The sequence below is a fragment of the Acomys minous genome (genome assembly GCF_964271855.1).
Source record: "Acomys minous genome assembly, chromosome: 1".
NCBI lineage: Eukaryota > Metazoa > Chordata > Mammalia > Rodentia > Muridae > Acomys > Acomys minous.
In genome coordinates this window covers 175,992,081-176,016,757 of record NC_140483.1, presented here as the reverse complement: position 1 = coordinate 176,016,757, position 24,677 = coordinate 175,992,081, and the positions used below count along the sequence as shown (strand labels likewise).

The window sequence follows — 24,677 nt, the reverse complement described above, 5'->3', positions numbered from 1 at the left end:
GAGATGAGCTTACTGTGTTTTTATGACTGTTTATGGTGGGTTTCACTCGTGAACGCTCCACTTGGCTGACATTTCAGTTGGATGCTTGGATACTATTTACATTGTGTTACTCAATGGGAGAAAAATACCTTGCTTAAAGATTCTTACTGGAGCTGGGGAGATGCTCGGCAGTTAAGAGGGCTTGCTGCTCTTCCTGAGGACCCAAGCTTGGCTCCCAGGTTCCGTATCAGATAACTTACACCAGGGGCTTTACATGGCATGGCTTCCGTCGGATTACTCTACATACTTGAAATAACTTAAAAATCTGGGAAGAAAGAGAAGGCTCAGGAGGCAAGAACACTGTCTGCCTTTCTAGAACAGCCTGGTGTGGTTCATAGTACCCACATGGTGGTTGGTAACCATGGGTAATAACTTCAGGTCTAGGGAGTCCAGCTCCCTTCTGGCCTCTAAGGACAATGGACACACAATACACAGACACACATATACATGAAGCACTCATACACATAAAGTAAGATTCTTGCTGTTTGTAGCCAGCATAGTTAAAAATATGCCCAGCTTAAGGGCATGGATTCCCATAAGTGGGTTCGCAACTGCATTTCTGTATATAAAGATGATATATCTGCCACAGCCACGTGCCTAAGGTACATCTTCTGTTGCTGAGGAAAGAAAAAATATCTCAAAAACATTTGTGTTTTGTTTCCGAGAGTGCTGGGGTGCATACTAGGGAAGGTCTCTATCACTGAGCTGCCAGCTCCAACCCTCAGGTGAGACTTAATGCCATGGCTCTGAATAGTGCAGAATGATCCAATCTGTACAATTATTTCTGTGCTTCTGGGAGATGTAGCCAGATTCTTGTATTCCACACGATGTTCAGGTTAGTGGACCCACAATGTGAGAACATTCTTGTGCCCTTCAATGTTTACTCCTTTCTTGGCAATTCAGTTATTGGTCTTTTATCCTAGTTTCCCTCTAAATATCTCTTACAGATATTGCTTCCCACATACTTCTGGGTAATGCCAAGCAACTTTTCCTTCTATTCTGGGGTCATTAAGAGTATCTAACACCCAATAAGGACATATCCATATGCTAAAGGCCTAAATACAGTGACTTTCCTGTATTTATTTAATGAGACAGGCTGTTGATAATATTTTTGCTTTACATATGGGGAATTTGGTGACATTTTCTGTTTTCCTATGTAGCTCTCCCAAGCCTGCCAGAACCAGTGCAGAAGATCACAGCTCTGGACTTCTGTTCCCTCCAGACCCAGAGCAGCAGTTCAGAGCTGACAGCTGCAGCTTCTACACATTACCGTTTAATTTAACCAATGTGAGTCTCTTTGGTGGGAGAAGAACGGCTTGCTGACAGAATGTCATTTTTTCATTGTGCTTTGGAGAATAATTATGGGTGTTATATACATTTGGAAGCCTGTCTATGGTTTTTTTAAAATAAGGAATTAAGGCCATGCAAAATTATGTTTTTAAAATTCAAAATCAATTAAAAAATGTGACACTTAAGACCTTTCTGAGGGCTCAGCACATTAAACACATAAAATGTATTAAAATATGGAAAACATATAGCTTTCATTACCTAATTCTACAGCTGTCATTTATTTCATTTCAGTATTAATGTAATTGTTGTTCTGAACATAACTGTATACATTTCCTTTACATTAAACTGGCACTCCAATTTTAAGCTACTTCAACTCAAATTAATCACACCAAGATGGCCATTCCATTCCACGAAGAGGGAAATTTAATGGCTTAATTTTATATGGCTATAATTTCAATGGCTGAAAGTGTGTGTAGCTGTTTTAGGGGTTTTTAAATTAAAATTAAGCATAATGCATCATAATTGGAATGTTAGTGGAAAATACATATCATAAAATATACGTGACCATGGTCTATGAAATGCTTCTATGTAAACATTTAATTCCACTTTCAGGTTTCATTGGAACAATCATTGACTAATCCTAAAGAATTATAATTATGGATGCAATATGCTTTTATTTAGGTTCAACTTTGTTCTATTATTTAACATTAGTCAGAATGCAATATTACAGACAGCTAGGCCTTAGGCCAGATGGCAGAATCTAATATATAGTGGGAGCAGATTGTTTACATAAAAAAACACACAGTTGGTTGGAAACATATTTAACTATAGAACACACATGGGGAGTAACCAGAGCCAGTGACGTGGCACTTTTCTGTCTCAGGTAGAAACTTAGTAGATGCAGAGCTAATGGCCCTAATATTCTCCTCAGAAATAAGATCTGTCAAACAAGGTCCTGGCCAGACTATGTCCCAGCCAGAGACTAGGTCCTGGCAGGAGGAGAGGGAAACCATCTTCATCTCTTTGTTTTGTGACCTTCAGTCACTATCTTTCCTCCAAAATTCTGCCACCTTTAATTGGTTTTTCTTTAAAAAAAATTATCGTAGTAACTTTATGGTAAACATTTTATGTTTAATTGAATTGTTCTCTTAAGTAAAATCATGGCATTTAATTAATTAATCTTTATTTTTATTATTTTTTTAACTTCTGGAAAATAAAGTAATTTGATACAATTGATTTACAAAGTGACCATTGATTACTGAGATTTCTTGATACTCAGGAACACAATTTCACATTCTAGAAAAAAATCTTATCAGATTTAGATTCAAGCAGGTTAAGTTGGAGAAAATTAAATTTGAATACCTTTATTTTATATCTCTAGTACAATTTACACTTTGGTTTGAATCTGAAAAGTATATAATATCCTATGTGCTCAGCTGCGAATTCCTGAAGATTGGGTCACAAGTCTTACATGTCCATAACTCATATGGACATAGTATCTACATTAAAGTAACCTGAAAGTCTTCAAGGTGGGCACTACCTTTTGCTATATATGGATTGGATCAGGAATGTGCACTTCTCTGTGTAAAAACAGTGCAACAGATATGCCTGCCAGGGTGCTCTAGCGCAAACAATGGATACGGATCTACCAATCAATCTGCTCCTCTCTCTCTTCTGTGTTACTTTTGTGAAGTTTGTGGGAAATTAGTGCCTTTTGGTCCAGATTTCATGATTTACAAACAGAACTCATATAGGACCCTAAGTAACTGGGTAAAAGTTACAATCTTTCCAATGAAGAGGTAAAGCTATTACATGCCTTTTACCTTTGTATATATTTTATTTACTCCTAACTTTTGGTGAATTTTCCATACTAATAGGGATAAGGAAAGTGGAATGCTGCCCAGACTTTGATATCAAATCAGTCTGTCTATCATCCACCCGAACGTCCGTCTGTCCGTCTATCCATCCATCCGTCCATCCATCCATCCATACACCCATCTATCCATCCACCCATCCATCCATCTATCCATCCATCCATCCACCCACTCATCCACCCATTCATCCATCCATCATCCATCCATCCATCATCCATCCACCCATCCATCAATTTATCCATCTTGTACTGAGGATTAAACCCAGACCCTTGTACACACTAGGAAAACAAGTGCTCTACTGCTGAGTTACATCCCCAGCCCTTCTCATCTCTTTTTATATCATTAGCCTGATATTTCTCACCTCTGGCTTTTTGCCAAGGGAAGGAATTTGAAGACGTGGGATTGGATTTAGACAGGAAGAATGTGAAAAAAATTCTAAATCTCATTTGAATGGAATAAAAGTTAGGAACACGCTTGGCAATAGATCCCTCTCTAATTGGGGAGCCCAGAGGGCTTACTCCTCCTTGGGTAGAAAGTTGCATATAGCTTAGAATCCACGAAAGCCGAAGCAGTGAGACCCACTAACTTGCTCCAGGGCATGCCCCATCCTGAACTTACGAAGGCTCTTCAGACACTGCAGCTCCTTCCTCCAGTTCCTGGGCTTGCTTGAACCATGGCAGCTTGGCCTCTACTGGAAGTTTCTCTGAGAATAAGTACAGCAGGAAGGAAAGAGATTAGAAACTCCCTGAGGATTGAGGGCTCTTCATTCTCAGCACTTTCTAGTTTTGCAGCATATGTAGAAGTCATGCTCATAATTGCAAAAAAAAAATAATGTTGTGACAAATAGCCAGGGGCTTTTAAGACTTCTTCACACTAGAGTGTACACACACTTCCCTTCTCTATGCTGAACTGCAGAGTCATTTTTAAATAAAAGTCCCCGTTCAAAGCACTGACAGCAATGATACAGAAAATCGACAATGCTCCTTTGACACCCTTTAAAATAAACACAAAAGACAACTGATGATATAGTGGTATTTTCCTAAGTGTTTTGCCTTTTGGCTAAGTGTGACCTTATGTTTATTATATCAAAGTCAAATAAACTACCGAGCTGAAATTTGTGGAACATCGTTGTAAAGTTCTGACTTATTCCATATCACTCCCACGGTTCAGTAACAGAGGTAATAGGTGCAACTGAAGGTCCACAAACCCTGATTTGATGTGTTTCACTTATTCATCTAGCTTTGGGCAAACAACCCACAATCCTAAGTGCTTCCTAGGGAAAATGTGGAGGAGCAGAAGAGCTCAGGAGGTTCTAACTGCTCCTATAGAAGTAGCTGCCAGGATTCTCATTTCTGACATATTTATGATGGTCACTTATGGGCATATTTGCCTTTATACTGTGAGCCAGTGAAGCTCCGTCACCATTTTATAACATACAATTGCAAAGATGAAAGAAATATGTTCACATATGCACACACCATGGAGTTGTGTGGTATTTTAATGATGCTTACAAAATCAAGATCACTACTTAACTGTGAGAAGTCTAGATTTTATTCTTGGTAGTTAACTATAGACTGACTTTCCTTCTCTCTAAAGCTGTTTGGTAAAGATATAGATAATAAATAATCGTCTACTTTTTTATTTGGGTTTTCACTATTTGTCTTCTACTTCCAGCAATTGCTTGTAGCTAGAAATACAGCAAGAAATGTGCAGCTGCCAAAAGCCAAGATCCTGGCTTATAGGTAGGCGTCACCTGGGCATGCATCATTTTACAGCGCCACCACCCACTCCAGTTGAAGGGCAACAAAAATAGCAGGCTTATGATACTTGTGACTCAAACCCTTGAGGGCCTGTGGCCATCTCATCCCATCTTTGAAGGCACTAAGTGGACGATCTGGAAAGACCTACTATGTGACTGGGAGCAGGCTAGGGGCCCTATTACACCATAGCTCTGGTAACCCTCTCAAGCTCTCCCATGCACACAGTAGTCCTGTCCACCTTTTGCAAATGAGATGGTTAAGAATAATTGTCTGTCTTTCTGTTTTCATTTTATGCTTTTGAGACCTCACAAAATTGCTCATTTGCGATAATAAGTATATTGCAGAGCTATTTCCTGGCTGATTTTCATAGAAATATAATGTCTCAAAGAAACAATACAATGAAAGAAATGGGAACTATACTTGGCATCGAAAATTGGAAGAAGATATCATAGAAAATTCTGAACATCTGATGTTTGTGATTTTGAGTTTTCCTGTTTCACTGACAGACCAACAATACTGACCAGAAATCAGATCAATATTCACTCTGATCTGAAAGACCCAGTATAATTATTATAATGACTCTAGTTTAAGTAGAGTTTTTTCTAAGTTCTTTTTAAAAATTAAATCATTTCTGACATCTATTAAATTCAAAAATATATATACATCACAGTTCTATTTCAAACTATACTTCTAGTATTCAGTCTCATATTATTTTAATTTTCAATATAGAAAGTAATAGTTTTCTGCTTCCTTAGTATTAAGTCTGTGACTTCCCAGCACATGTTAGGCTCAATAAAGTAGAGATATTTGGATTCTTTCTTTGTTTTTAAAATGAAGAAATGTGGATAGTAAGTCTCTCACACACAAGTATGTATACAATCTAGTGTTCTAATTTGTTAGCAATGATTTTCAAACAGCTTTATGATTTGGGAGACATATATACACATATATTTCTATATGTGCTACTTCATATAGGATGTTGTCAAGATCATTTGAACTAGAAATCATCATGTTAAGTAAAATAAGCCAGAGTCAGAAAGACACAGTTTTTCTCATAATCAGCAATCACACACATACCACAAGACATTGAGGCACAGAGGGACAGACAGACAGCTCTCTCTCTCTCTCTCTCTCTCTCTCTCTCTCTCTCTCTCTCTCTCTCTCTCCCTCCTTCCCTCCCTCTCACACACACAAATATATATGTGAATAGTATATATGAATGAAAATGCCATAAGGAAAACCATTGTTTTGCATAAAAACTAAAGTATTGTAATATAAAATAAAAAATGAAAATGTGAAAAGAAAGAGTCAACTCTATTTAATATAGTCTGTTATAAAGAATCATTACTTAGAACATTGGGAATATTGAAATAATACAAGGAGATTTGAGTTGCCTGAGTATTCATTGTCACTGAGGAAGAATGAAGGGCTTCAGTTACCTCTGGGCTTGTAGCAGGGCGTGGGTATGATGCATTCTTCTTTTATGTGGGGCTTTGTTTTCGTACTGCAGCCTCCTGTGTGCATTCCTCGGTGGTCAATGCAGAGGACCACACGGTATCTGAGGCCCTGGCCACATGTCACTGTGCACTGGGAAGAGATGGAGAGAGAGAGAGAGAGAGAGAGAGAGAGAGAGAGAGAGAGAGAGAGAGAGAGAGAGAGAGACTCATAGGCAAAGCCCGATTTATTTATTTGACTTCCCACCTAAGACTTATATAGACATAGTTCCTTAAAAATTTTATATATATATATATGTATGTATGTATGTATGTATAAATTCACTCGTGAATTTAAGCCACTTCTATCCAGTTATTAGATCTTTGTTCTGTCTGGGTTTCAGAGATGATATTAATTGAAAATTAACTCACCCCTTTCAATATTTTAGGATACAGTTAAATAGTGATTAATTAGTTGTACTGTGTGCAAAGACTCAAATACAGAACCACAAAGGAGACCCAAAACTATAGCATGCTCAAGTTCAATTACCCATATAACTTTATTTACTTACTTTGCACATATCTGTCCAAAATAATGAGAAATGCTTACGCCTACAAGGATATTTAGAGGTGTTCAACTACCTCCACAGCTGATTTATAAAGTGGCCTAGACAATGCAACTGATTATACTGAAATGGGAAAACAATCATCACAGGGGCTAAGTCAGTGGGCAGGTGGAAAGAGTATCTCTGAGAATTCTGCCAGACCTGGGGCTGGAATGACGTAGGAGGAGCTATTGAATCTCTCCTGACAGCCACAGTGTTTGCTGTCGTGTCTGTTATTGTTGCTGTGGAAAGGACACAGTGGTTTCCTTTCCCATCTTTTTATCTCTTTCTCCACTTAGCTTTTTTTACAATGTAAGTAGGAAGCCAAAAATAACTCTCTCTCTCTCTCTCTCTCTCTCTCTCTCTCTCTCTCTCTCTCTCTCTCTCTCTCTCTCTCTCTGTGTGTGTGTGTGTGTGTGTGTGTGTGTGTACAGTATTGGGGATTGAACTTGAATCTGGTCTTCAAACACTCTAGGCAAGTACTCTACCATTGAGCCATATCACATATCACCAACTTTTTTTTCTTTTTTAATTTACTTTTTATTTTGAGACAGAGTTTACCTATGTCTCAAAGGCTTTAAACTTGTAATCCTTTTGAATCACCCTCTCAAGTCACTGGGATTATAGGCCTGAGCCACACGCTCGGCTAAGAGTAATGTTTTGAGCTCAATTATAACAGATGAAAGCTAATATAGGTAGCATTTTTGGTTTTAATAATTCTACTTCATATTCATTTTTAACTTGTGCTATTCTTATTTAATCCTTTATCTTCTCAGTGAATATATACCTAGCTACCTATTTTTTTTTTTTACAAAAACTATTCACACCCCTTTTACAGAAGACAAAGTATAGTAAAAATGAAATTAACTGAGCTTTCTTATAGAAGCAGCTCTCACAGATTAAGGGTCATTCAACCTCAATAACTCTTGGAAGGGATTTGATTCCCAATAAAGAAGAGAAGAAGACAAGCTGAAGTAACTTGAAGAAAGATTAACAAATATTTGGTCATATCAGATCGGGGCATTCATCCTCTGGGAACTAAGATGACAGGTTTTGAGACACCTTCTCGCATGGGGAAGGCTGGTGTTGTACAGGACACTCAGTGGAGCATGAGAGTGGGAGGTAAGAGCGGACTTACTCTCCTAATGAACAAAGAAAGAGGGCACAGTTACCGGAGACCACTCCTGTGCCAGCCATTTAGGGCAGTCAAAAATGTTGCAGGGCTGCACGATGGGCATCTTAGGGGTGTACATGCATTTCCACTCTTCCACGGAAGTGACATGACCCTGGATGTCCTCCTCCACACAGGAAACTGCCCGGCTCTGGATGCCCCCCCCACACGAGGAGGAGCACGCGGTCCACGGGGTGGCCTCCCACCTACAGAAGCAAGGGGAGTCATCAGGGCGGACATGCAATTTGCCAAACCTCCTTAGTGACCTGTCACACCAACCCCATGCTCTGGGCCGGCCATTGGTTCTCCAGCGGACCAAAACTCTCTATTGGCTGAAATCTCATTAAGAAGGAAAGCTTCAACTTTGAATCTCTGCATAAATACAAGAGAGTACACTATGGGGAGCAATCCACAGGATGTCTGGGCTGTCTATAACCTATCAATAATGGAGATTCAATCTGAAGTTCTCTCGCTGTAGTTTCTACGTACAAATATACTATGTATATATAACACACATATATACATACATGTGCATATACTTTTATACATATTAAAGTTTAATTATTTTGCACTAAATCCCAGTACCCAGTAAGTATTTCTATTTAGACTGAAACTGAAGTAAGGGACTAGTACAAAAGTTTTATATTTGGGTGGATATTTTTATCTTTAATGTTTTTTTTTTATCACTTCTGGATTTTCTTTTTAAATAGAAAAAGCTCATACGTGATCCTCCCTACACAAAAGCCTTTTCTCCCTCCCTTCTGCAACTGTCAGCTCCAGAACTCTGCACACTCAGCAAAATCTAGGTGATCAGGCTGTGTCTGCAAGTTGAGGAACAGAGGTGTCAATAACAAATATTACTTTCTAACTGGTAACAGACGTACAGATGTCCTCCAGGAAGGGCCTCCTTGACTTGTAAGCAAGCTTGGTTTCAGTTGAAAGGCTTATTATGACTGAATGGAGATACATTGTTAAGATTACCAATGATATTTAAGATAATTTAATCAACAAGACTTCCTTCCTTCCTTCCTTCCTTCCTTCCTTCCTTCCTTCCTTCTTTTCTTCCTTCCTTCCTTCCTTCTTCCCTTCTCCAGTTTTGTAGCGACTGGGACCAGATCTTCACGTTCTAACTCCTTCCTCTCCTGTATTTAGACATGTGGAACTCCTGTTCACAGCATCATGGGACTAAGTGAGTTATGCTGTCTCTTACATGCCCTTTGATATTAGGATTGCTATGGAGGCTTAAGAGGTCTTAAAGAATCATGAGAGATCTAATTTTAATGAGAAAGAACCAAACTGGCCCTGAGTTGACACACTTCACTTGCTACATTTTGAAATATTTCACAGGCAGTAGGCACCCCAAGGAGACTGTAATTACTCTGTAAGTAAGTTTCACATACACTGTGGATTTGGTTTCTCTTCCAAAGGAGCCAGAATAATAATGTGTGTTTCCCACATTAGAGAAGTTTCTGCTACAGTTTGTCTGCACTGTCCAGGTTCAGGGAAATGCCTTTGTCTCTACTGCCAATAGCCATGCTATGCTGCCAAGTTTACAATTTCCCCCCCTGAAGACACATTAAAAAATGTTATTGTGGGGAAACTGAGGCTTTCTTACCCTTAGGAGGTTGAGTTAAAGTTATTTCAAGGGAATGGAGTGGTTCTGCAGAGCTCTCCTTGCAAAAGGATAAGACAGTTCTATTCTCCTTGTAAATGTCTGCGTGACTTCCTGCTGGGGGCGGAGACCAGGCCCAGGCTGAAGATGGGCCGAACACGTAAGTATATACTCATGCTGCAATTATTCTGACAGTGAAACAGCAGTATTTTAATGGATATTTAATCACCTAGATGATTTCAGGGAAAACATTTTCTAATTGGTACTCTAAAATTCCACCTCTTGTGAAAGGGAGAATGATTAATTTCTGTCTCAATGCAGTTTCACTAATGAATGTTTGTCCTCTTTCAGTGTCACTCACTGGCCATCGCAAGACAGATGGGGCTAATACTATTTTGCAGATGCACAGCATGGCTTGAGTTTACAAATTCAGGTTGGTATGTGACTCCTCGTGTACTAATGAGACCATAGGGAACTTTAAAGCACAACAAATTTAGGTATGTTAAAGTCTAGCAGCAGATGAGAGATAGCATTCTTTTGTTAAGAGATATTAAAACAGTGATGAGGGTGAATACTACAAACAAAATATATCCAAGAATTGTGTCCTAGAAGAATAGCAAATGAATTTGCATGCCATATATTAAAACTTACTTGAATTTTAATTACCCACACTGTGTTTAGTTTACGAATTTTTTAAAATTAAAAAGAATGCAGAAAAGAGACATGGGCTCATTGTCTTTGTTGTTGTTATTGTTTGTTTGTTTTGTTTTGTTTTCTTCAAGACAGGGTTTCTCTGTGTAGCCTTGGCTGACCTGGACTTTCTTTGTAGACCAGGCTGGCCTCGAACTCACAGAGGTCGGCCTGCCTCTGCCTCCCGAGTGCTGGGACTAAGAGGCATGGGCCACCCATGAGATAGTTCATCATGATACATTGTTCCATTGAGACTTAGGCTCAGTCAAAGGCAGGGGGTAGGAAACAACAACCTAACTTGTTCTAACTGTGTACTGTACCTATACTTGTCTGGAACCTATTTAAATGCTTTGAAGAGTGAAGCTTTCTGTCTCAATGGTCTAGGAACTGTTTTTTGAAAGCTGTCTGAACTTTAAGTTTGTTGAGTGAAAACCCACATATAGGACTAGCTGCCACTCACTAGAACACTGCCAGTCAGCAGACTGTGTGCATCGGAACTACTGGAAGTGAGAAGTAAAAGGGCCAGAAACGCAGCCTCCTTGCTAGCTGACCTGCCCTTTCTGCTGAGGTGCACAGACATATTGAATAAGTGCACAGGACACTGTGCAAAAACCAGCAAGTGGGACACTAGGCATTGGAGGCAGCACCCGGGTTTAGCCATTTGAGGGAAGTTTTATTCTAAAAGTCAAGACACCCATATAAAAGGGATTACTTGTACCAGAAAAATATAAATGAGAAAAGCCGTGGAGGATGGCAAGAATCTAGACATTTCCTGAGAGGAGAAACAAACTCAACGTTGTTCACAGTGACACCCAACTTTACCACTGTTTAAAAATACGTGGCTTTCCTCCATATGAACAAAACCATGTGTCCTAGGATACCTACTCTTCAGACACAGAAATGAAAATCAAGGGAAATCTTGGCTCAAATACATCTATCTTTTGATTTCTTTCCGTACATTATTGAGGAGAAGACTTCTGGACAAAGATGCCCAAGGAACACTCTGACGTCACTTATTATTGTCTTTATCAGTGCAGTTTACAGCACTGTGGGAGCCAGCTGACTGGTCAGGTAGCCATTTAGTGACACATTTTACAACAATGGTATCCAGTGGTCAGTCAGTCTCCCTTTGCACATGGCTACTACAACAGTGACGAGACAGTCTCCTGCCAGTCACTGGAGAATTTTCACTGGACACTGAACAGCATGTAAATACTTGTATATGCGTTTATACATATGTGAATACATACATAAAGCACATTATCATATCAGTGTGGACATGCACATTTACTTATCTAGGTTGTGGGTGTGATTACTGAGCTAGGACTAAGATACTGATGTCTCACTGGAGAGTTGGATTAGCATCTAATTAGATTCTAATATATTAGGAGTTCAGAGGCTATCAATTAAATTTACTGAATTTTGCTGTTCAAAACAGTTATATTTCTGCAGGTTGAGGATTTAGCCAACTACTGTAGATTATGTTAACTGTTCTGATCTCATTGAAATCTGTGACTCTAAACAGCAGCTGACTCCCTAGGGGTCAAATTAGTAAAGAAAACAGCAGAGCTATTTAAAACTAATTTCAATTTCTGCCACCTGTGGAGCTTATTTCCGATACAGCAAGGGATACAACTGACAACTGGCGCATTTATCGGCCACTCTGGTTTTTTCACAAATATAAAAATAAAAAGTCATTTTAAAGTATTTGAATACCTTCTTCTTTTTTTTCCTGGTCTTTAAAACATACTTTAGCAAAACCATGCAGCAACTGATCTTTATGTGTTGAAAAAAACTTAGGCTTAAGATGTTCTGAATAACAAGAATAAGGAATTGCCTTTAGAGGATTATACTTCTCCAAAAATAAAGAAGGGCACATGAAGCCCCTATTAGGATAATTCCACGTGTGGAAGTTTTACACTCACAGTGTTGCGATCACACTTCAGGCAGGGTTTGTTAAAGTTGGCAATGGTTCTGTAATGAGCGGGCTCCTATCCAGAGGAGCCCAAGGCGGAGTGCAAAAGGGATGAACTAAAGACAGGGCAGAAGCAGGCGTACTGCAGCTAACGACAGTGACGTACTGTGTCCACTCCAGTGAAATGTGCTTCTATGAAAATGGCCTCCGAGGGACAAGCTTACTGTCTGAGCAGGCCAGGATTAGTCAAAAGGAGAGCTCAGAATGGGCTTGCAAAAATCTCCCATCTACCATCTTATTCCCAGAAAACCACAGAATCGACAGGTCTACGTTTTCACATACACACACCAAAAGCATCAGAAGACTGAGCTGCTAATTCTAACATCAGGATGATTGATTTACGTACCGAGGAAGGGGATGGTAGAGGTCATAGGGCATGATCTGCTTGTATCCGTCACTGTTAGGAACAACAATGCCAACCCTCTGAGTAGAAGGTACACACAATAAAATAAACACTAAATGATTACATCATACACATTTTTTATACAATTGCAAAACAACATTCATAAATCATCTCTGAAAACAACACTGACACAGTTGGGTATTTGTGCTAGCGTATGCTCTGGACGAGGGAGAGCTCTTTGAAGACGCTATTTTCTATAATTAGTGCTCTGATCCAAGCAGGAAATACCACTGGAAAGGGAGATGGTGAGAAACTTTGGCACCTCATCATTAGCTATGGCACAATAAGCTTGTAAATGTTCTTTAATCCCCCAAATTATCCATCCTATGAGGTCATTATTATTATCATCATTATTACTGTTACTTCCAGATGCCCGTGGAGCAATTACAGTTACTGTCTCACTTTTGATGAAAGAGAAAGCTATGTAAGCAGAAGGTTATGGACCACAGAACTGACAAGACCGCAACACGCATCAGCAAATAGGCTCCCACTGCTGGCAGATCTAAAGATTTACTAATACCTGGAGGGTAGCCACTTGGATGTTTCATAAAGGGGAGTAAGGAACTACCAAATGTTATAGGCAATGGTGAGCACGAGCAAACTCCCTACCTCAAAGAAGTCATGAAGCTGCTCACAAACAGGAAAGTGGTTTTGTCTATAAAATATTACACAGGGCTAACTGCTTTCTTGCGATGCTTGTGACTGCTGTGGCTGTCATTAATACTCTGGGAAAGAAACCTCTGAGGTGCAGAGACAGAGTAATGTCTCGAGAGCCACAAAAAGGGCTTTACATGCTGCGTGGCCAAAGGATGCACAAGAAAGGACAGCATGGGCCGTGTGAAGGTCTCCAGGGAACTACACTATCCAATTTCCTGATTTTAATGAATACCTCCCATTGGTAAGACTGGCTCCTTGCTGAGGAGTGCGCCCCTTCCCCACGCCCCCTGGATGGTGAGAAATGTCTTACTACTTGGCTATTGAAGAAAAGCGCTAGGGTTGCGGAGCCTCCCTCACAAGTGGAATATGAAGAGTGCTCAGTGCAGGTACAGAGCATGGAAGGGCACACACAGAAGACGGTTTATTCTCATATGACGAGTGCTATGGAGCCCCATCTTAAACATTAAAGGGACCTGTACATCCTGTTTGTGTTTTGGGGGTTCATGTGTATATGTTTATATATCTACATGATAATTTAAATATGTCCAGTATATTTATACTTACATTTAAATAAGTAGGTTTTCATTTTGACTCTATAATTTGATATGGGTTGGTATCATGCTTTTAAAAATGTAGCTAGAAAATCTAGGCATTTAAGTAGAAAGGTTGGGCTGGGATTATTATGGATCAGATAGCAAAAACACTGGCTGAAAATCAGGAAAAGAAAAAAGAAAAAGAAAAAGAAAAAGAGGACTGATTGTAAGGACCCAAAACACTGGCTAAACCATAAGGAGATACAAGAAAGAACCTAGGTGTATTTCAGAGAAAATAGAAACATGTTTGTCAAGGCCGATTTCCAGGATGGAATGTTTGTTCACTTATTTACTTTACAGAAGAACATTTTCTGAATTTATTTATTTGACGGGTTTTTATCCATTTCCTGATAAAATTTTTCATGGTACACACCTGAGTGCATCAGCAGTATGCCACAATGCTGCTGCGAGTGAGGCTCCTATGGGCATGAATTGCATGGATCTTCAACACAGCAATGAAGTGATTATCATATTAAAATTTCCCCATTTTTGGAGTTAAATATCCCATTTTTCTACTTCTTTTTGATAAAAGATTAATCCTGCTTTTTGTTAGAAGCACAAGATCTCTTTGAAATAATTTTTGTAATAATCAAGAGAATTTAAAAAAATGATGGTATTTTAAAGAATGTCTGAAAATCCTTTTAAAACTTTGGGCATACACTGTTATTTAATAGAAGCAAATTAGGGTATAAATCAAATAGGCTGAAGTTAGGTTTTACTTAACCCTTGTATCTATTCATTTCTATATCAATTTCTAAATGCAGAAGTGCATACCATTGCCTTCTGCCCTGGGAAAATTTATGGCTATAATTTGTCATCTTCGATATGAGAACGAGCTGTTGCAGGTCTCTGTCAACTGATTTATCAGCTGATGATATTTGAAATGGAGACAGTACCACTGAGCAAGACAAGCTGAGCTGAAGAAAGGGGATAATGAGGTGAGTAGAGACGTCGGGATGCTGAGCTGTGCTTTGGACCGACTTGGAAGTCGTGTTTGTGTCTGAACACGAAGCTTTAAACCTGGTTCCAGCAAAACTATGGGTCTGTTTGTCTTTCTGTGGCATGGGTCATGGCGAAGACTGGAAAAGACCCTGTGGCACCTGTGAAAACAGAACTATAGCCAAACAATGGTGCTCTGTCCAGCCGTCCAAATGCATCTTCTCGAGCCTGGGCTCTGCTGCCTCCCGGGGCACTGGCTACAGCTACAGCCCTGATCTTTGCCCGCCCAGTCTTGCCTCGCATGCTCACTGTTTATGTTTAAGTCCCACTGTTTTTGTTTTCAGGTAAAGCGTACATCATGAAGAGTAGTGGAAAGAGAAGCTGTTGAGGGACCCAGGTTTGGGTCTGGATGTGAATGTGTTTGTGTGCATACACTTAGACATGTTCCTGAGTGTGTGGACAGGAGGAGAGGAAGTGAACACGATTCTTAAAAATTACCACAAAGGGACAATGCAAGAGCAAACTACTCATTCTCCTTTGTTCCAGTAATGTATCTTCACAGCGGCAGTGACAGGACTCCATCTAAAACTTTCATTGCGAAGGGTGTTGAGAACAGAAGATAAGGATAAGAAAGTGAGAGCCGCTTCCCGCCTCATCTACTCAAAGCACACAGCTTACTCAACTATCTGATGCTGTGATGTTATGACAGGTTCTTATAATGTAATATTACACAGGACAGGAACATAAAACACTCTGAGCCCTTTTTAATAATATAGAAACTAAAAATTAAATATAAATTAGAATATATCATTAATTCCACAATATTAGAACACTTATATATTCACATTTCATCTATAATATAATTTTCAGCTTGTATGTATGTGTTCCCAGGTATACACATGTACACATATAAGTACACATATGTATATACATATATATGCATATGGAATCTCACACATATAGTAAGGAAATACTTAACAACTCTGCTTCCTATGGGTTGGATATTTTTTTCTTACTGTAAGCAATTGGAATACTAAAATAAAGTCATATTTTAATTTAAAAAATATGTATAAGATGGGAGTTTTGGAACTGACACAAGTTAATTAAATTAGACCATCACTTCCAATTCCACGTATCACCTAAATATCATTGAGGCTTTATGCAGGAATTATCTAAGATGCAACTTGTGAACAACAGCCAGGACCTTAAAAAGTCAAACCAGAATCAGGGTCACACTACTCAGTTGTGGAATTCACATTATTGTGATAAATATTTCTTTACAACAAGAATTCAAATGTAATTCACTCCACAGACATCTAACAAATGAAGTTCTATCTATCTATCTATCTATCTATCTATCTATCTATCTATCTATCTATCTATCTATCTATCCCCTATCTATATATTTATATATCATATATATGTAATATAGATTTGTATGTATATTATGTATGTATAAACATCATGTTGTTTCATAACTGGGCAACCCAACTCAGCTTGGGCAAATTTGGGACCCAGGTTTTAGCTGACCCCTTGTCACCTTTCCCATGGTACCAAACATTAAGCCTCAAAGACTAGGAAACTACAGTTTTTTTTTCAAGAATGAAGTCATAGGTGCTATAGCATTCTGACTGTGAGGTTCCATCTTCTTTAGATGATTTCCAGGCAGTAATCAAAGCCACCTCTTCTTTTCTTCTTCTTCATCATCATCATCATCATCATCATCATTATTAATTTAGTCAGGTTACATCTCAATTGTTATCCCATCACTTGTATCCTCCCGTTCCTCCCTCCCTCCCGCTTTCACCCTATTCCCCTCCCCTAGGTCTATGACTGAGGGGGACCTCCTCCCCGCCTATATGGCCACAGGCTATCAAGTCTCATCTTGGTAGCCTTATTCTTTCTTTGAGTGCCACCAGGCCTCCCCATCAAGGGGAGGTAGTCAAACATGGGGCACCAGAATTCATGTCAGAGTCAGACCCTGCTCTCCACATAACTGTGGAGAATGTCCTGTCCATTGGCTAGATAAGAGTAAGGGTTTAGGACTTGTATTGTCCTGGGTTAGTGCAATAGTTTGAGCAGACCTCCCTGGGCCCCGATCTACCCATTACGATATTCTTCTTGTAGGTTTCCAGGACCCTCTAGATCCTTCTATTTCCCCATTCTCCTATATTTCTCTTACCTAGAGTCCCAGTAGGATGTCCTCACATCTATCCCAATCTTCTGGTAAGTAAAGACGTTCATGAGACATGCCTTTTGGGCTAGTGCCCAATTATAAGTGAGTATATATAAGGGAATGTCGAAAGAGGCTCAAGTATTTTGATTTTCTGTGAGAGGCAGCACACAGAGGATCAGGGCCTAATAAGGGGAAGATCACACAAGAAGCTTCAAAGTTGAATGTCAGTGTTCTTCTTGCTATGTCCTTTCTAGGTATGCGACCTTGAGTACTGGACACCTGTACCTTTGCTTCCATCTTATGAACCCAAGTGGTGAACAAATCATGGATTTTAAGATGAAGAGAAAATGGAAGGCAAGAAACTCAGGTTTGTAGACTTTGTATTACTGTTTCCTGCCCGGTGGCTGCTGAGCTCCAAGCTTGATAACCACTAAGATGATTATCTCCAAATTCTTCCTCCTCTAACACCTGCCACTGTTCTGAAACAATGACTGCCCTTAGCAGAGTCAAGGTGAAATTAACTGAGAAAATATTTTATATAGTGGTTCTGATTTTTTAAAAGCCACAGTAATGCCAAATTATTGATGATACCTGTGTTGCAAGGGAACCAGACTTAAGACTCCTGAATCCCAATTCAATGATGTGATGTCAAAAAAATTTTCAGACAAAAATTCATTTTCTGCTATAAAACTAACTATTGAAGAGTTTTAGCATCTTAGATTAAATGATAAAAACTTTCCACAATTTCTATTTCTGATATTTTTTTGGCATTAATAAATGCCATCTCTGTATTGCTTTTAAATAAGTAGGACTATCATTTCCTTAGAATTTATTTCCCTCTTCTGTCGTGATCCCAGAAAACGGTTTGCATGAGCACCAATGCTTGTGACTACGTGAAAGATGCTTGCTTTGTCTATAACATTGCTCACTTTGTCAAATATGCAAACTTGTACGGAAATGGTTCTACGTTGCATTGGAAGCTGACTTCCCTGGCTGCTGAAGGCAACGTGGGTGGCTGGGTGACTGTGGGGAATAGTGGTATCCAGGAAGCGCTTCTGTAGAGGGAGACACTGTGGAACAGGGACCGTTTAGCTTCATGCCCCAGCTTGCTTTGCTGGAGCCACACTCAAGAATGCTGCTTATCCCTGTTGGGCCTGTTACCTCCACGGGGAATGTAAAACTAAACCAAGGGAATGAACATGTCAGCGTCTTCAAAACATGCCTTTGGGCAGGCCACTTAGGCTGTTTGGGTGTAGCTGTGATTTGTCCAGTACTTGGCACCTGGTTAGGAGGTCTATACCTTTATTTCACAGAATCCTCACAGTACCTGGCAGAAGTGTTATATTTTTACAGATGGGAAACTAAACATGTTAAGTAAAGAAATGCCTTACACAGTGGTAGGTTGAAATTAAACATGAGGATGATGACATTACCTTTCCTAGTGGCTCACAGGGTAATTAAAAGAACTGCACAAATAATTCATTACTAAGCATTTGAAAGGTACTATAAGAAGGGAGCTTACTATCAATTAGTATGAACTGGCTTGAGAGAAGAAATGAATTGCTTGATAACTGAGTTAAGGGTATAGTCAAGTATTTCACTGTCAGGTACTAGGTGGTGTGTCTCTGAGCTTTGCTTCCCAAATGCATGATCACATATGCTGAAATACAGCACAACTCTGCTTTGCTATCCCTTATAAATCCACAGAAGTAGAAATGAGGTTTTGTGATTTTATTTTTGCCACTTATTTAAATGAGATTTGCCAGATAGAAGTTGTTAATTTTCTAAATCATTTGGTTGTTGCAGTAAAACAAACTACATCAAGATGTGCATGATTAAAGACACCTTCAGTTTTTCTTTTCCTTGCTCAATAAGTCAACCATTTTCTAGTCTTTAAATAAGCTTGCCTTATGGGTTAATTGGCAATGACTCACAGCTGGTTACATGAGGGCTCTGCTTGATAGTTGGTGCCCAAGGCTCAGGAATTAGTCTGCGTAAGATCATCTCTAGCTTACAATCCCCAAAAATGTGATTTACGCTCAAGATGATGTTTTCCTATGGATTGTGTCCTGTTGTTAGAACAACCCATAGAGAACCACTTTCTGGACTCAGAATTCTAGAATTCCATCTTTTATGGATATAAAAAAAACCCAATGTCTAGAGAGCAGTTTTTCAAGGTCGCATCAATACTATTAGCACAGCCACAATCTCTGTCATAGCTGTAGTGACTAACATTTATTGAGTGCTTATTGTGTGTCAGGCCCTCCACTAAGCTCTGTGAATGTATGGTAGCATTTATCCCTCGTGACAACTTTATGAGGTAAGCACTGTTATTATTGTCACTTTACAGATGAAAATCTGAGGCTTAGTGAGAATAAGTAATTTGCCAAAGGCTGTTCAGCTCGTAGGTGGCAGCTCTGTAGCCTCAAGCCAAGCTGTGTCATTCCGAAGCTCTCATTTCTTCCACCAGGCTCTACTGTTGGTCTCCTCATAAGCATGGAAATCCAGTTGTTTATATGCCTCCCATGTGCACTGTCTTTCCATACGAAGAATATTTCTTTATGCTTACACTAGGATTCAAATCTAAGACCTCTTTTCCACAATTTGGTCCCCAACCAGTGATAATTTAGATTTTTTTTTGTCAATAGAAAATAGAGTTGGAAAAACAAAACCTAAAATACAAAACAATCAACTAACACCAAATACCACTTGACTCACCAGAACTGCCACTTGGGGCATTCAAGTTCGGGCATCTGCTGACTATTGTTGCTCTGAATTCCCAAGAGGGGGTGGAATTTAGTTGTAGTTTTGTTTGTTTACTAGTGAAGGTGACCATGGTAGCATAATGAGGAGAGGGTTTTACACCTTTCTAACCCTCACAATTCGACTTCATTACTGCCTTGGTGGGAAAAAAAAACCAAAGGGCTGTGCAAGGTAGCAAAGGTGTCTATGAAGGTAGCTCTCTTATCTTTTCATAGCACCTTCTTGAGGTCTTCAACAGCCAAAGGTTGCATGTTTTATGTTTCAAACTGCTCTGAGAATACACAATGCATTCTGGTTCTCTGGCTGCTTAATAAATGTGACCTTCCACCAACGAGACAAAAGTGGCATAAACTGCTATATAAATTTCAGCAAAGCTTCCTCTGGTGTAAGTGACAGTTATAGCAAGGCAGACTCAGGACAGGTTTGACATGTGACTAGATGCTGGGTGTCTGCTGCATGGAGAAGGCTCATAACTGTTGCAAACACAAAGCAGAGACCTAAGCATGTCATGGAGTAGACCCTGATAGGCAGGGGTGCAGTGTCTCTGGACTTCTAGGAATGGCCAACTTGGACTATCAGGGCACCTACAGCAGAGTGTGTAAGAACACGTGATCACCCTGTGACATAAATGGCTCTGAGTTGCCAATGAAAAAACAGTACTAATTTTAGCAAAGACCCATTAAATCTTTATACCACTTTTCCCTTTTCCTTAGTCTTAAGTGTTGTCTCCCTTTTGGGGGCCACTTCTGGCAAAGGAACGAAATATTTTATCACTTCATAAAAATGGCTGCATAAGTGACATGAACCAACCAAGCTCTGGTGAGAGGAATAGCTGGGCAGCCAGCTACGTTCTACCATCGGGCAGACAGGGCAATTATCTGAAGTTCTGCCTCCGCAGCAAATCAGGTTGCTGCACAGTGTGGGTGTCGAGGCTGACTTTAAGAAGAGGAAAGAAAGGACGCAGAATCACTGAACACCAGGTGTCAGCTCTGGGAAGCCGAATCCCATCTGGGTTATGAACACTTGACAAGACCAAAAAGAAACAGTGAATCTAATAACAATGCTTCTCTTGGGCACTGGGGAGCATTCATGAGTTTCATTATTTTCATTATAGCTTTTTAACTTATCAACATTTAAAAAATTAACATTTAGAAGCAGAGAAAGTGATAAGAGCATAGAAATCCTTTGAAGAGAGTAGCCCAGGTGTTCACTGTCTGCTCAGCATCATCTGTTGCCATGGCAGCTGGCTGATGGGATGTGATGAAGAATGTAAGAACAGGAAACAAGGGAAGTGGGGGAAAAGCCAAAAGAGGAGATGGGAAAGCAAACTGACAAGGAGATAGGACTTCTGCAGTTGCACAAATGGTAAGGAGTGGGGGCATTCCTGAGGAGAAAAATTGAGGCTTGGGGTTTATTAGGTAAAAGTTGAACAATTATTTAGTGTCATTACTAAATAGTGTGTGTGTGTGTGTGTGTGTATGTGTGTGTGTGTGTGTGTGTATGTGTGTGTTTGTCCATGTGCTGTTATAGGAGGGAAAGTCAAAGCATCATGTTGGGTGTTCTGCTCTATTACGCATACCTTAGTCCTTTAAGGCAGAGTGTCTAACTGAATCTGGAGCTAGGCTGGGGACAGCAAGGCCCAGGGGTCCTTCTGTCCCCACCATGCTAGTCTGGGGTTACAGTCATGTGTGGCCATGCATAGCTTCATATTTGGAGGCCAGGGATTCACGCTTATGCTGCGAGCTCTGCTACCTGCATGCTAGTTTTGGATACAAAGGTATTGTTTTAAAGTCATTGTACTCCTTTTGACTTAAATCTGAAGTCCCTAGAAATCAGTTGCTCAGTGGTTTGACTCCATTGTCCAATGAGAGAGCTTCATCTTAGAACATCTCTCCTGTCGGCTTTGAGCCCGCCCCTTCCCGTTTTCTCTTGGAATTTAGAAGAAGTGCACAGGAAGTAGCTCCATGAAGTCCACAAGAAGCCGAGAACACATTAAGCTGAGCTGTAGACTCACATCCCCACCCCCACCCACCACAGGCAGCCTCCCTCAAGCATCACCTACTGCTGTCTTAATTTTTACAGCTTTGTCTAATTAGATCTCCAATAAAAACTACTTTTCTGATATTAACTTACAATTTCTCTTTTCTTTTCTTTCTTTCTTTCTTTTTTAATAGCCAGCTGTCCCAACATGTATGCGTTTGCTATATTAGATAGTTTAAAATAACACAGGGCATAGACTGAACAGGCAGCTTTCTTTCAATGTAACTTTTTTTTGGTCTTTGGATAATAAGAAATGGGCCAAAAATGTTACTCCCACAGAGAAGAGTGGGTAAAAATTAAAGACTAAAACAAAGGCTAAATTTTTCTCATTACAAACATATTTTTCAAACTGTTAACAACAGTGTTTTCATTTCAAACCCTCTTCCATGGCCACTTCTCCATGAAAGCTTTTTTTTTTCCAGGTAAGGCAAAGCTTGATGGAACAGTAGGAAACGATTCTATCTCTCCTAGAAACACACATAGAAACCTGCACAGACACACATTTGTAAGGCTTTAAGTCTCTCTGAGACTAAGTTGAAAATAATGAATACTCATCTAAACTGGTGATAAATATGCTTTTTCCCATTATGGGTATGGATAAAAAATGTTTAAATAGAATAATTTAAAAATAAAGTTCAATGGAATTGGTTACACTTCTCATAGTTAAAAATACTTCAAGTATTCAACATTCCTAAAGCAAAACCAAGCAAAAATTTAACATCTTATTTAGTTCTAGATCACAGCCAACTTTCAGTATCCAATACTCTGATGTAAACACAAAGTAAGCTAGAATTTGAAGCTATAAGATATCTATTCTTTTAGGTTTTTTGATGAGTTTGCTTTTATGAAGTATGCCTATGATTTCTAAACAGTAATTTTTAATAGTAAGTTCAAATCACGTGTGTAGCTTAGAATTCATGACATAAGGTAGAAAGAGCACAGGCATACATACTTTAAAATGTCAACAATAGAAAACAAAAAACTTGCATCACTCCCAATATCCAGATGGCATATCCTCCACCTATGCCACCACTATAACAGCCTAGCTCTTCAGAACTTTTCTTTCATGCATACATAACTAGCAAACTATGATTTAAAATATAAGGTAGATATCCTTTGTCAATAAGAAAGGGTGTTATGGCCATTAGTATTTGTGACTGATGATTGCTTTGCAGAGAAAGATTTTCTTAGATGCTCTCTAGTAAGTTGTAGATGAGTAAGCTGCAACTACCAAGAATCCCTCGCCAGTGTTTGCAGCTAAGTGAAGGCGCCACCCACGAGCACATCCTCCACCTGCACACCCCTATTACTCATCATCCAGACATTTCATTAGTCTGCCTGATTCCTGATCTTCCAAATAATCGGGGGGGGGGCCAATTATGGTTTCTCCAAAACAAACACCGGTGTGTGAAGGTGTTAAAGGTTTAAATATCTTTAGACCTTCTAATTAAAAAGATCCTCAAGAAAATCTGACTTGGAAATAAGCCCTGGCTTCTAGTTAGCAAAGGCCGAGTCTGTTCGAAGGTAGCAAAACTGTCTTGAGGCTGGTTACGACCCTAATTAATTGTGTGGATTGATAATGGTAGAATAATAGATCTGCTATCTTCCTGACAAGCAGCCTTCTGTGACCACATCCCTGATCAGAGACAGGGGAAAGAGTGGGCAGAATGGTGAGACATTAAGCCATTTCACTGGTGAAGATACCAAGATGTTCATTGGACGGGACTTTGTCAAGGATAGAAACAAGATGTCAGGCTGTGGAAATGATCAAAGGAGGAAGAGAGGCCTTCATTGTGAAGAACACTTTACAGAGCGTCCATAGATCCTGAGGTGGCATCACACAGCATCCAGAGCAAGGAGCTTGGGTACCACTAACATACAGCTGATGGGTAGGCGGGACAGGAAAGGGTCGTTTATTTTTAAGGTAGATGTTCGCTTTCATCTAAGAGGCTAATCGGGAACCTGATTTATATCTCTGATTAAAAAATAAATAAATAAAACTGGTAAACTGGACTGACCTGGCTGGACAAGGGTCCAAGTTGCACTCCTGGAGCTTGGGTTTGGGTTTCACGTTCTCTGGGTAGTAATGGCAGTACTGGTCGGCGACCACACGGCTACTCCTGAGGTCGTAGCACTCAGCCGACGTCAGTTGGTAACCTGTAAGCATCAGACCAAGCAGGCTGCTTAAAGCACATGTCAGCACAATGTACTTCTGTATGACTCTGAGCCATCTCCCGTTAATGGAAATTACTCCCAATGCCTAAGTCGTTTCCAAGGGAAAACAAATATATAATTGGAAGTCTCACTAATGGTGTAGGACTCAAATGTTACGCCTTTCTCAAGTAATCGCTCATTTTAATTATTTGATTATACTACAGGGCTTGAGTTATACAAGAACATAATCAGATTATAAAACTGTGGTAAGAAATAGTTTATTTTATGTAATATAAAAATATAACAGAAGGTCTGGAGAGATGGCTCAGTGGTCAAGAGCACTGGCTGTTGTTTCCGAGGACCCAGGTTGAATCCCCAGCATCCATATGACAGATTACAACTGTTTGTAACACCAAGATCTGACACCCTCACATAGACATATGTGCAGGCAAAACACCAAACTTGTTATACAAGGATGCTAAATTGCTGCAACTCTGGAGCCT

General features: G+C 39.7%; 1 protein-coding gene across 6 annotated transcripts in view; it reads right to left on the bottom strand.

Annotated features, from left to right (window-relative positions):
* Window positions 1–24,677, bottom strand: part of ADAMTSL1 (ADAMTS like 1) — an 888,380-nt gene that overhangs the window by 174,944 nt on the left and 688,759 nt on the right. For 4 of the 6 annotated variants that reach the window (XM_084779022.1, XM_084779024.1, XM_084779025.1 and 1 more), the window contains exons 10-14: window positions 24,039–24,177; window positions 12,796–12,846; window positions 8,174–8,378; window positions 6,403–6,550; window positions 3,822–3,906 (exon numbers count right to left, since the gene is read on the bottom strand). In XM_084779022.1, coding sequence (XP_084635148.1) covers window positions 3,822–3,906; window positions 6,403–6,550; window positions 8,174–8,378; window positions 12,796–12,846; window positions 24,039–24,177 — 628 coding nt within the window. The remainder of the gene's footprint in view (window positions 1–3,821; window positions 3,907–6,402; window positions 6,551–8,173; window positions 8,379–12,795; window positions 12,847–24,038; window positions 24,178–24,677) is intronic. The other 2 variants (XM_084779023.1, XM_084779027.1) reach the window with 1 other exon arrangement.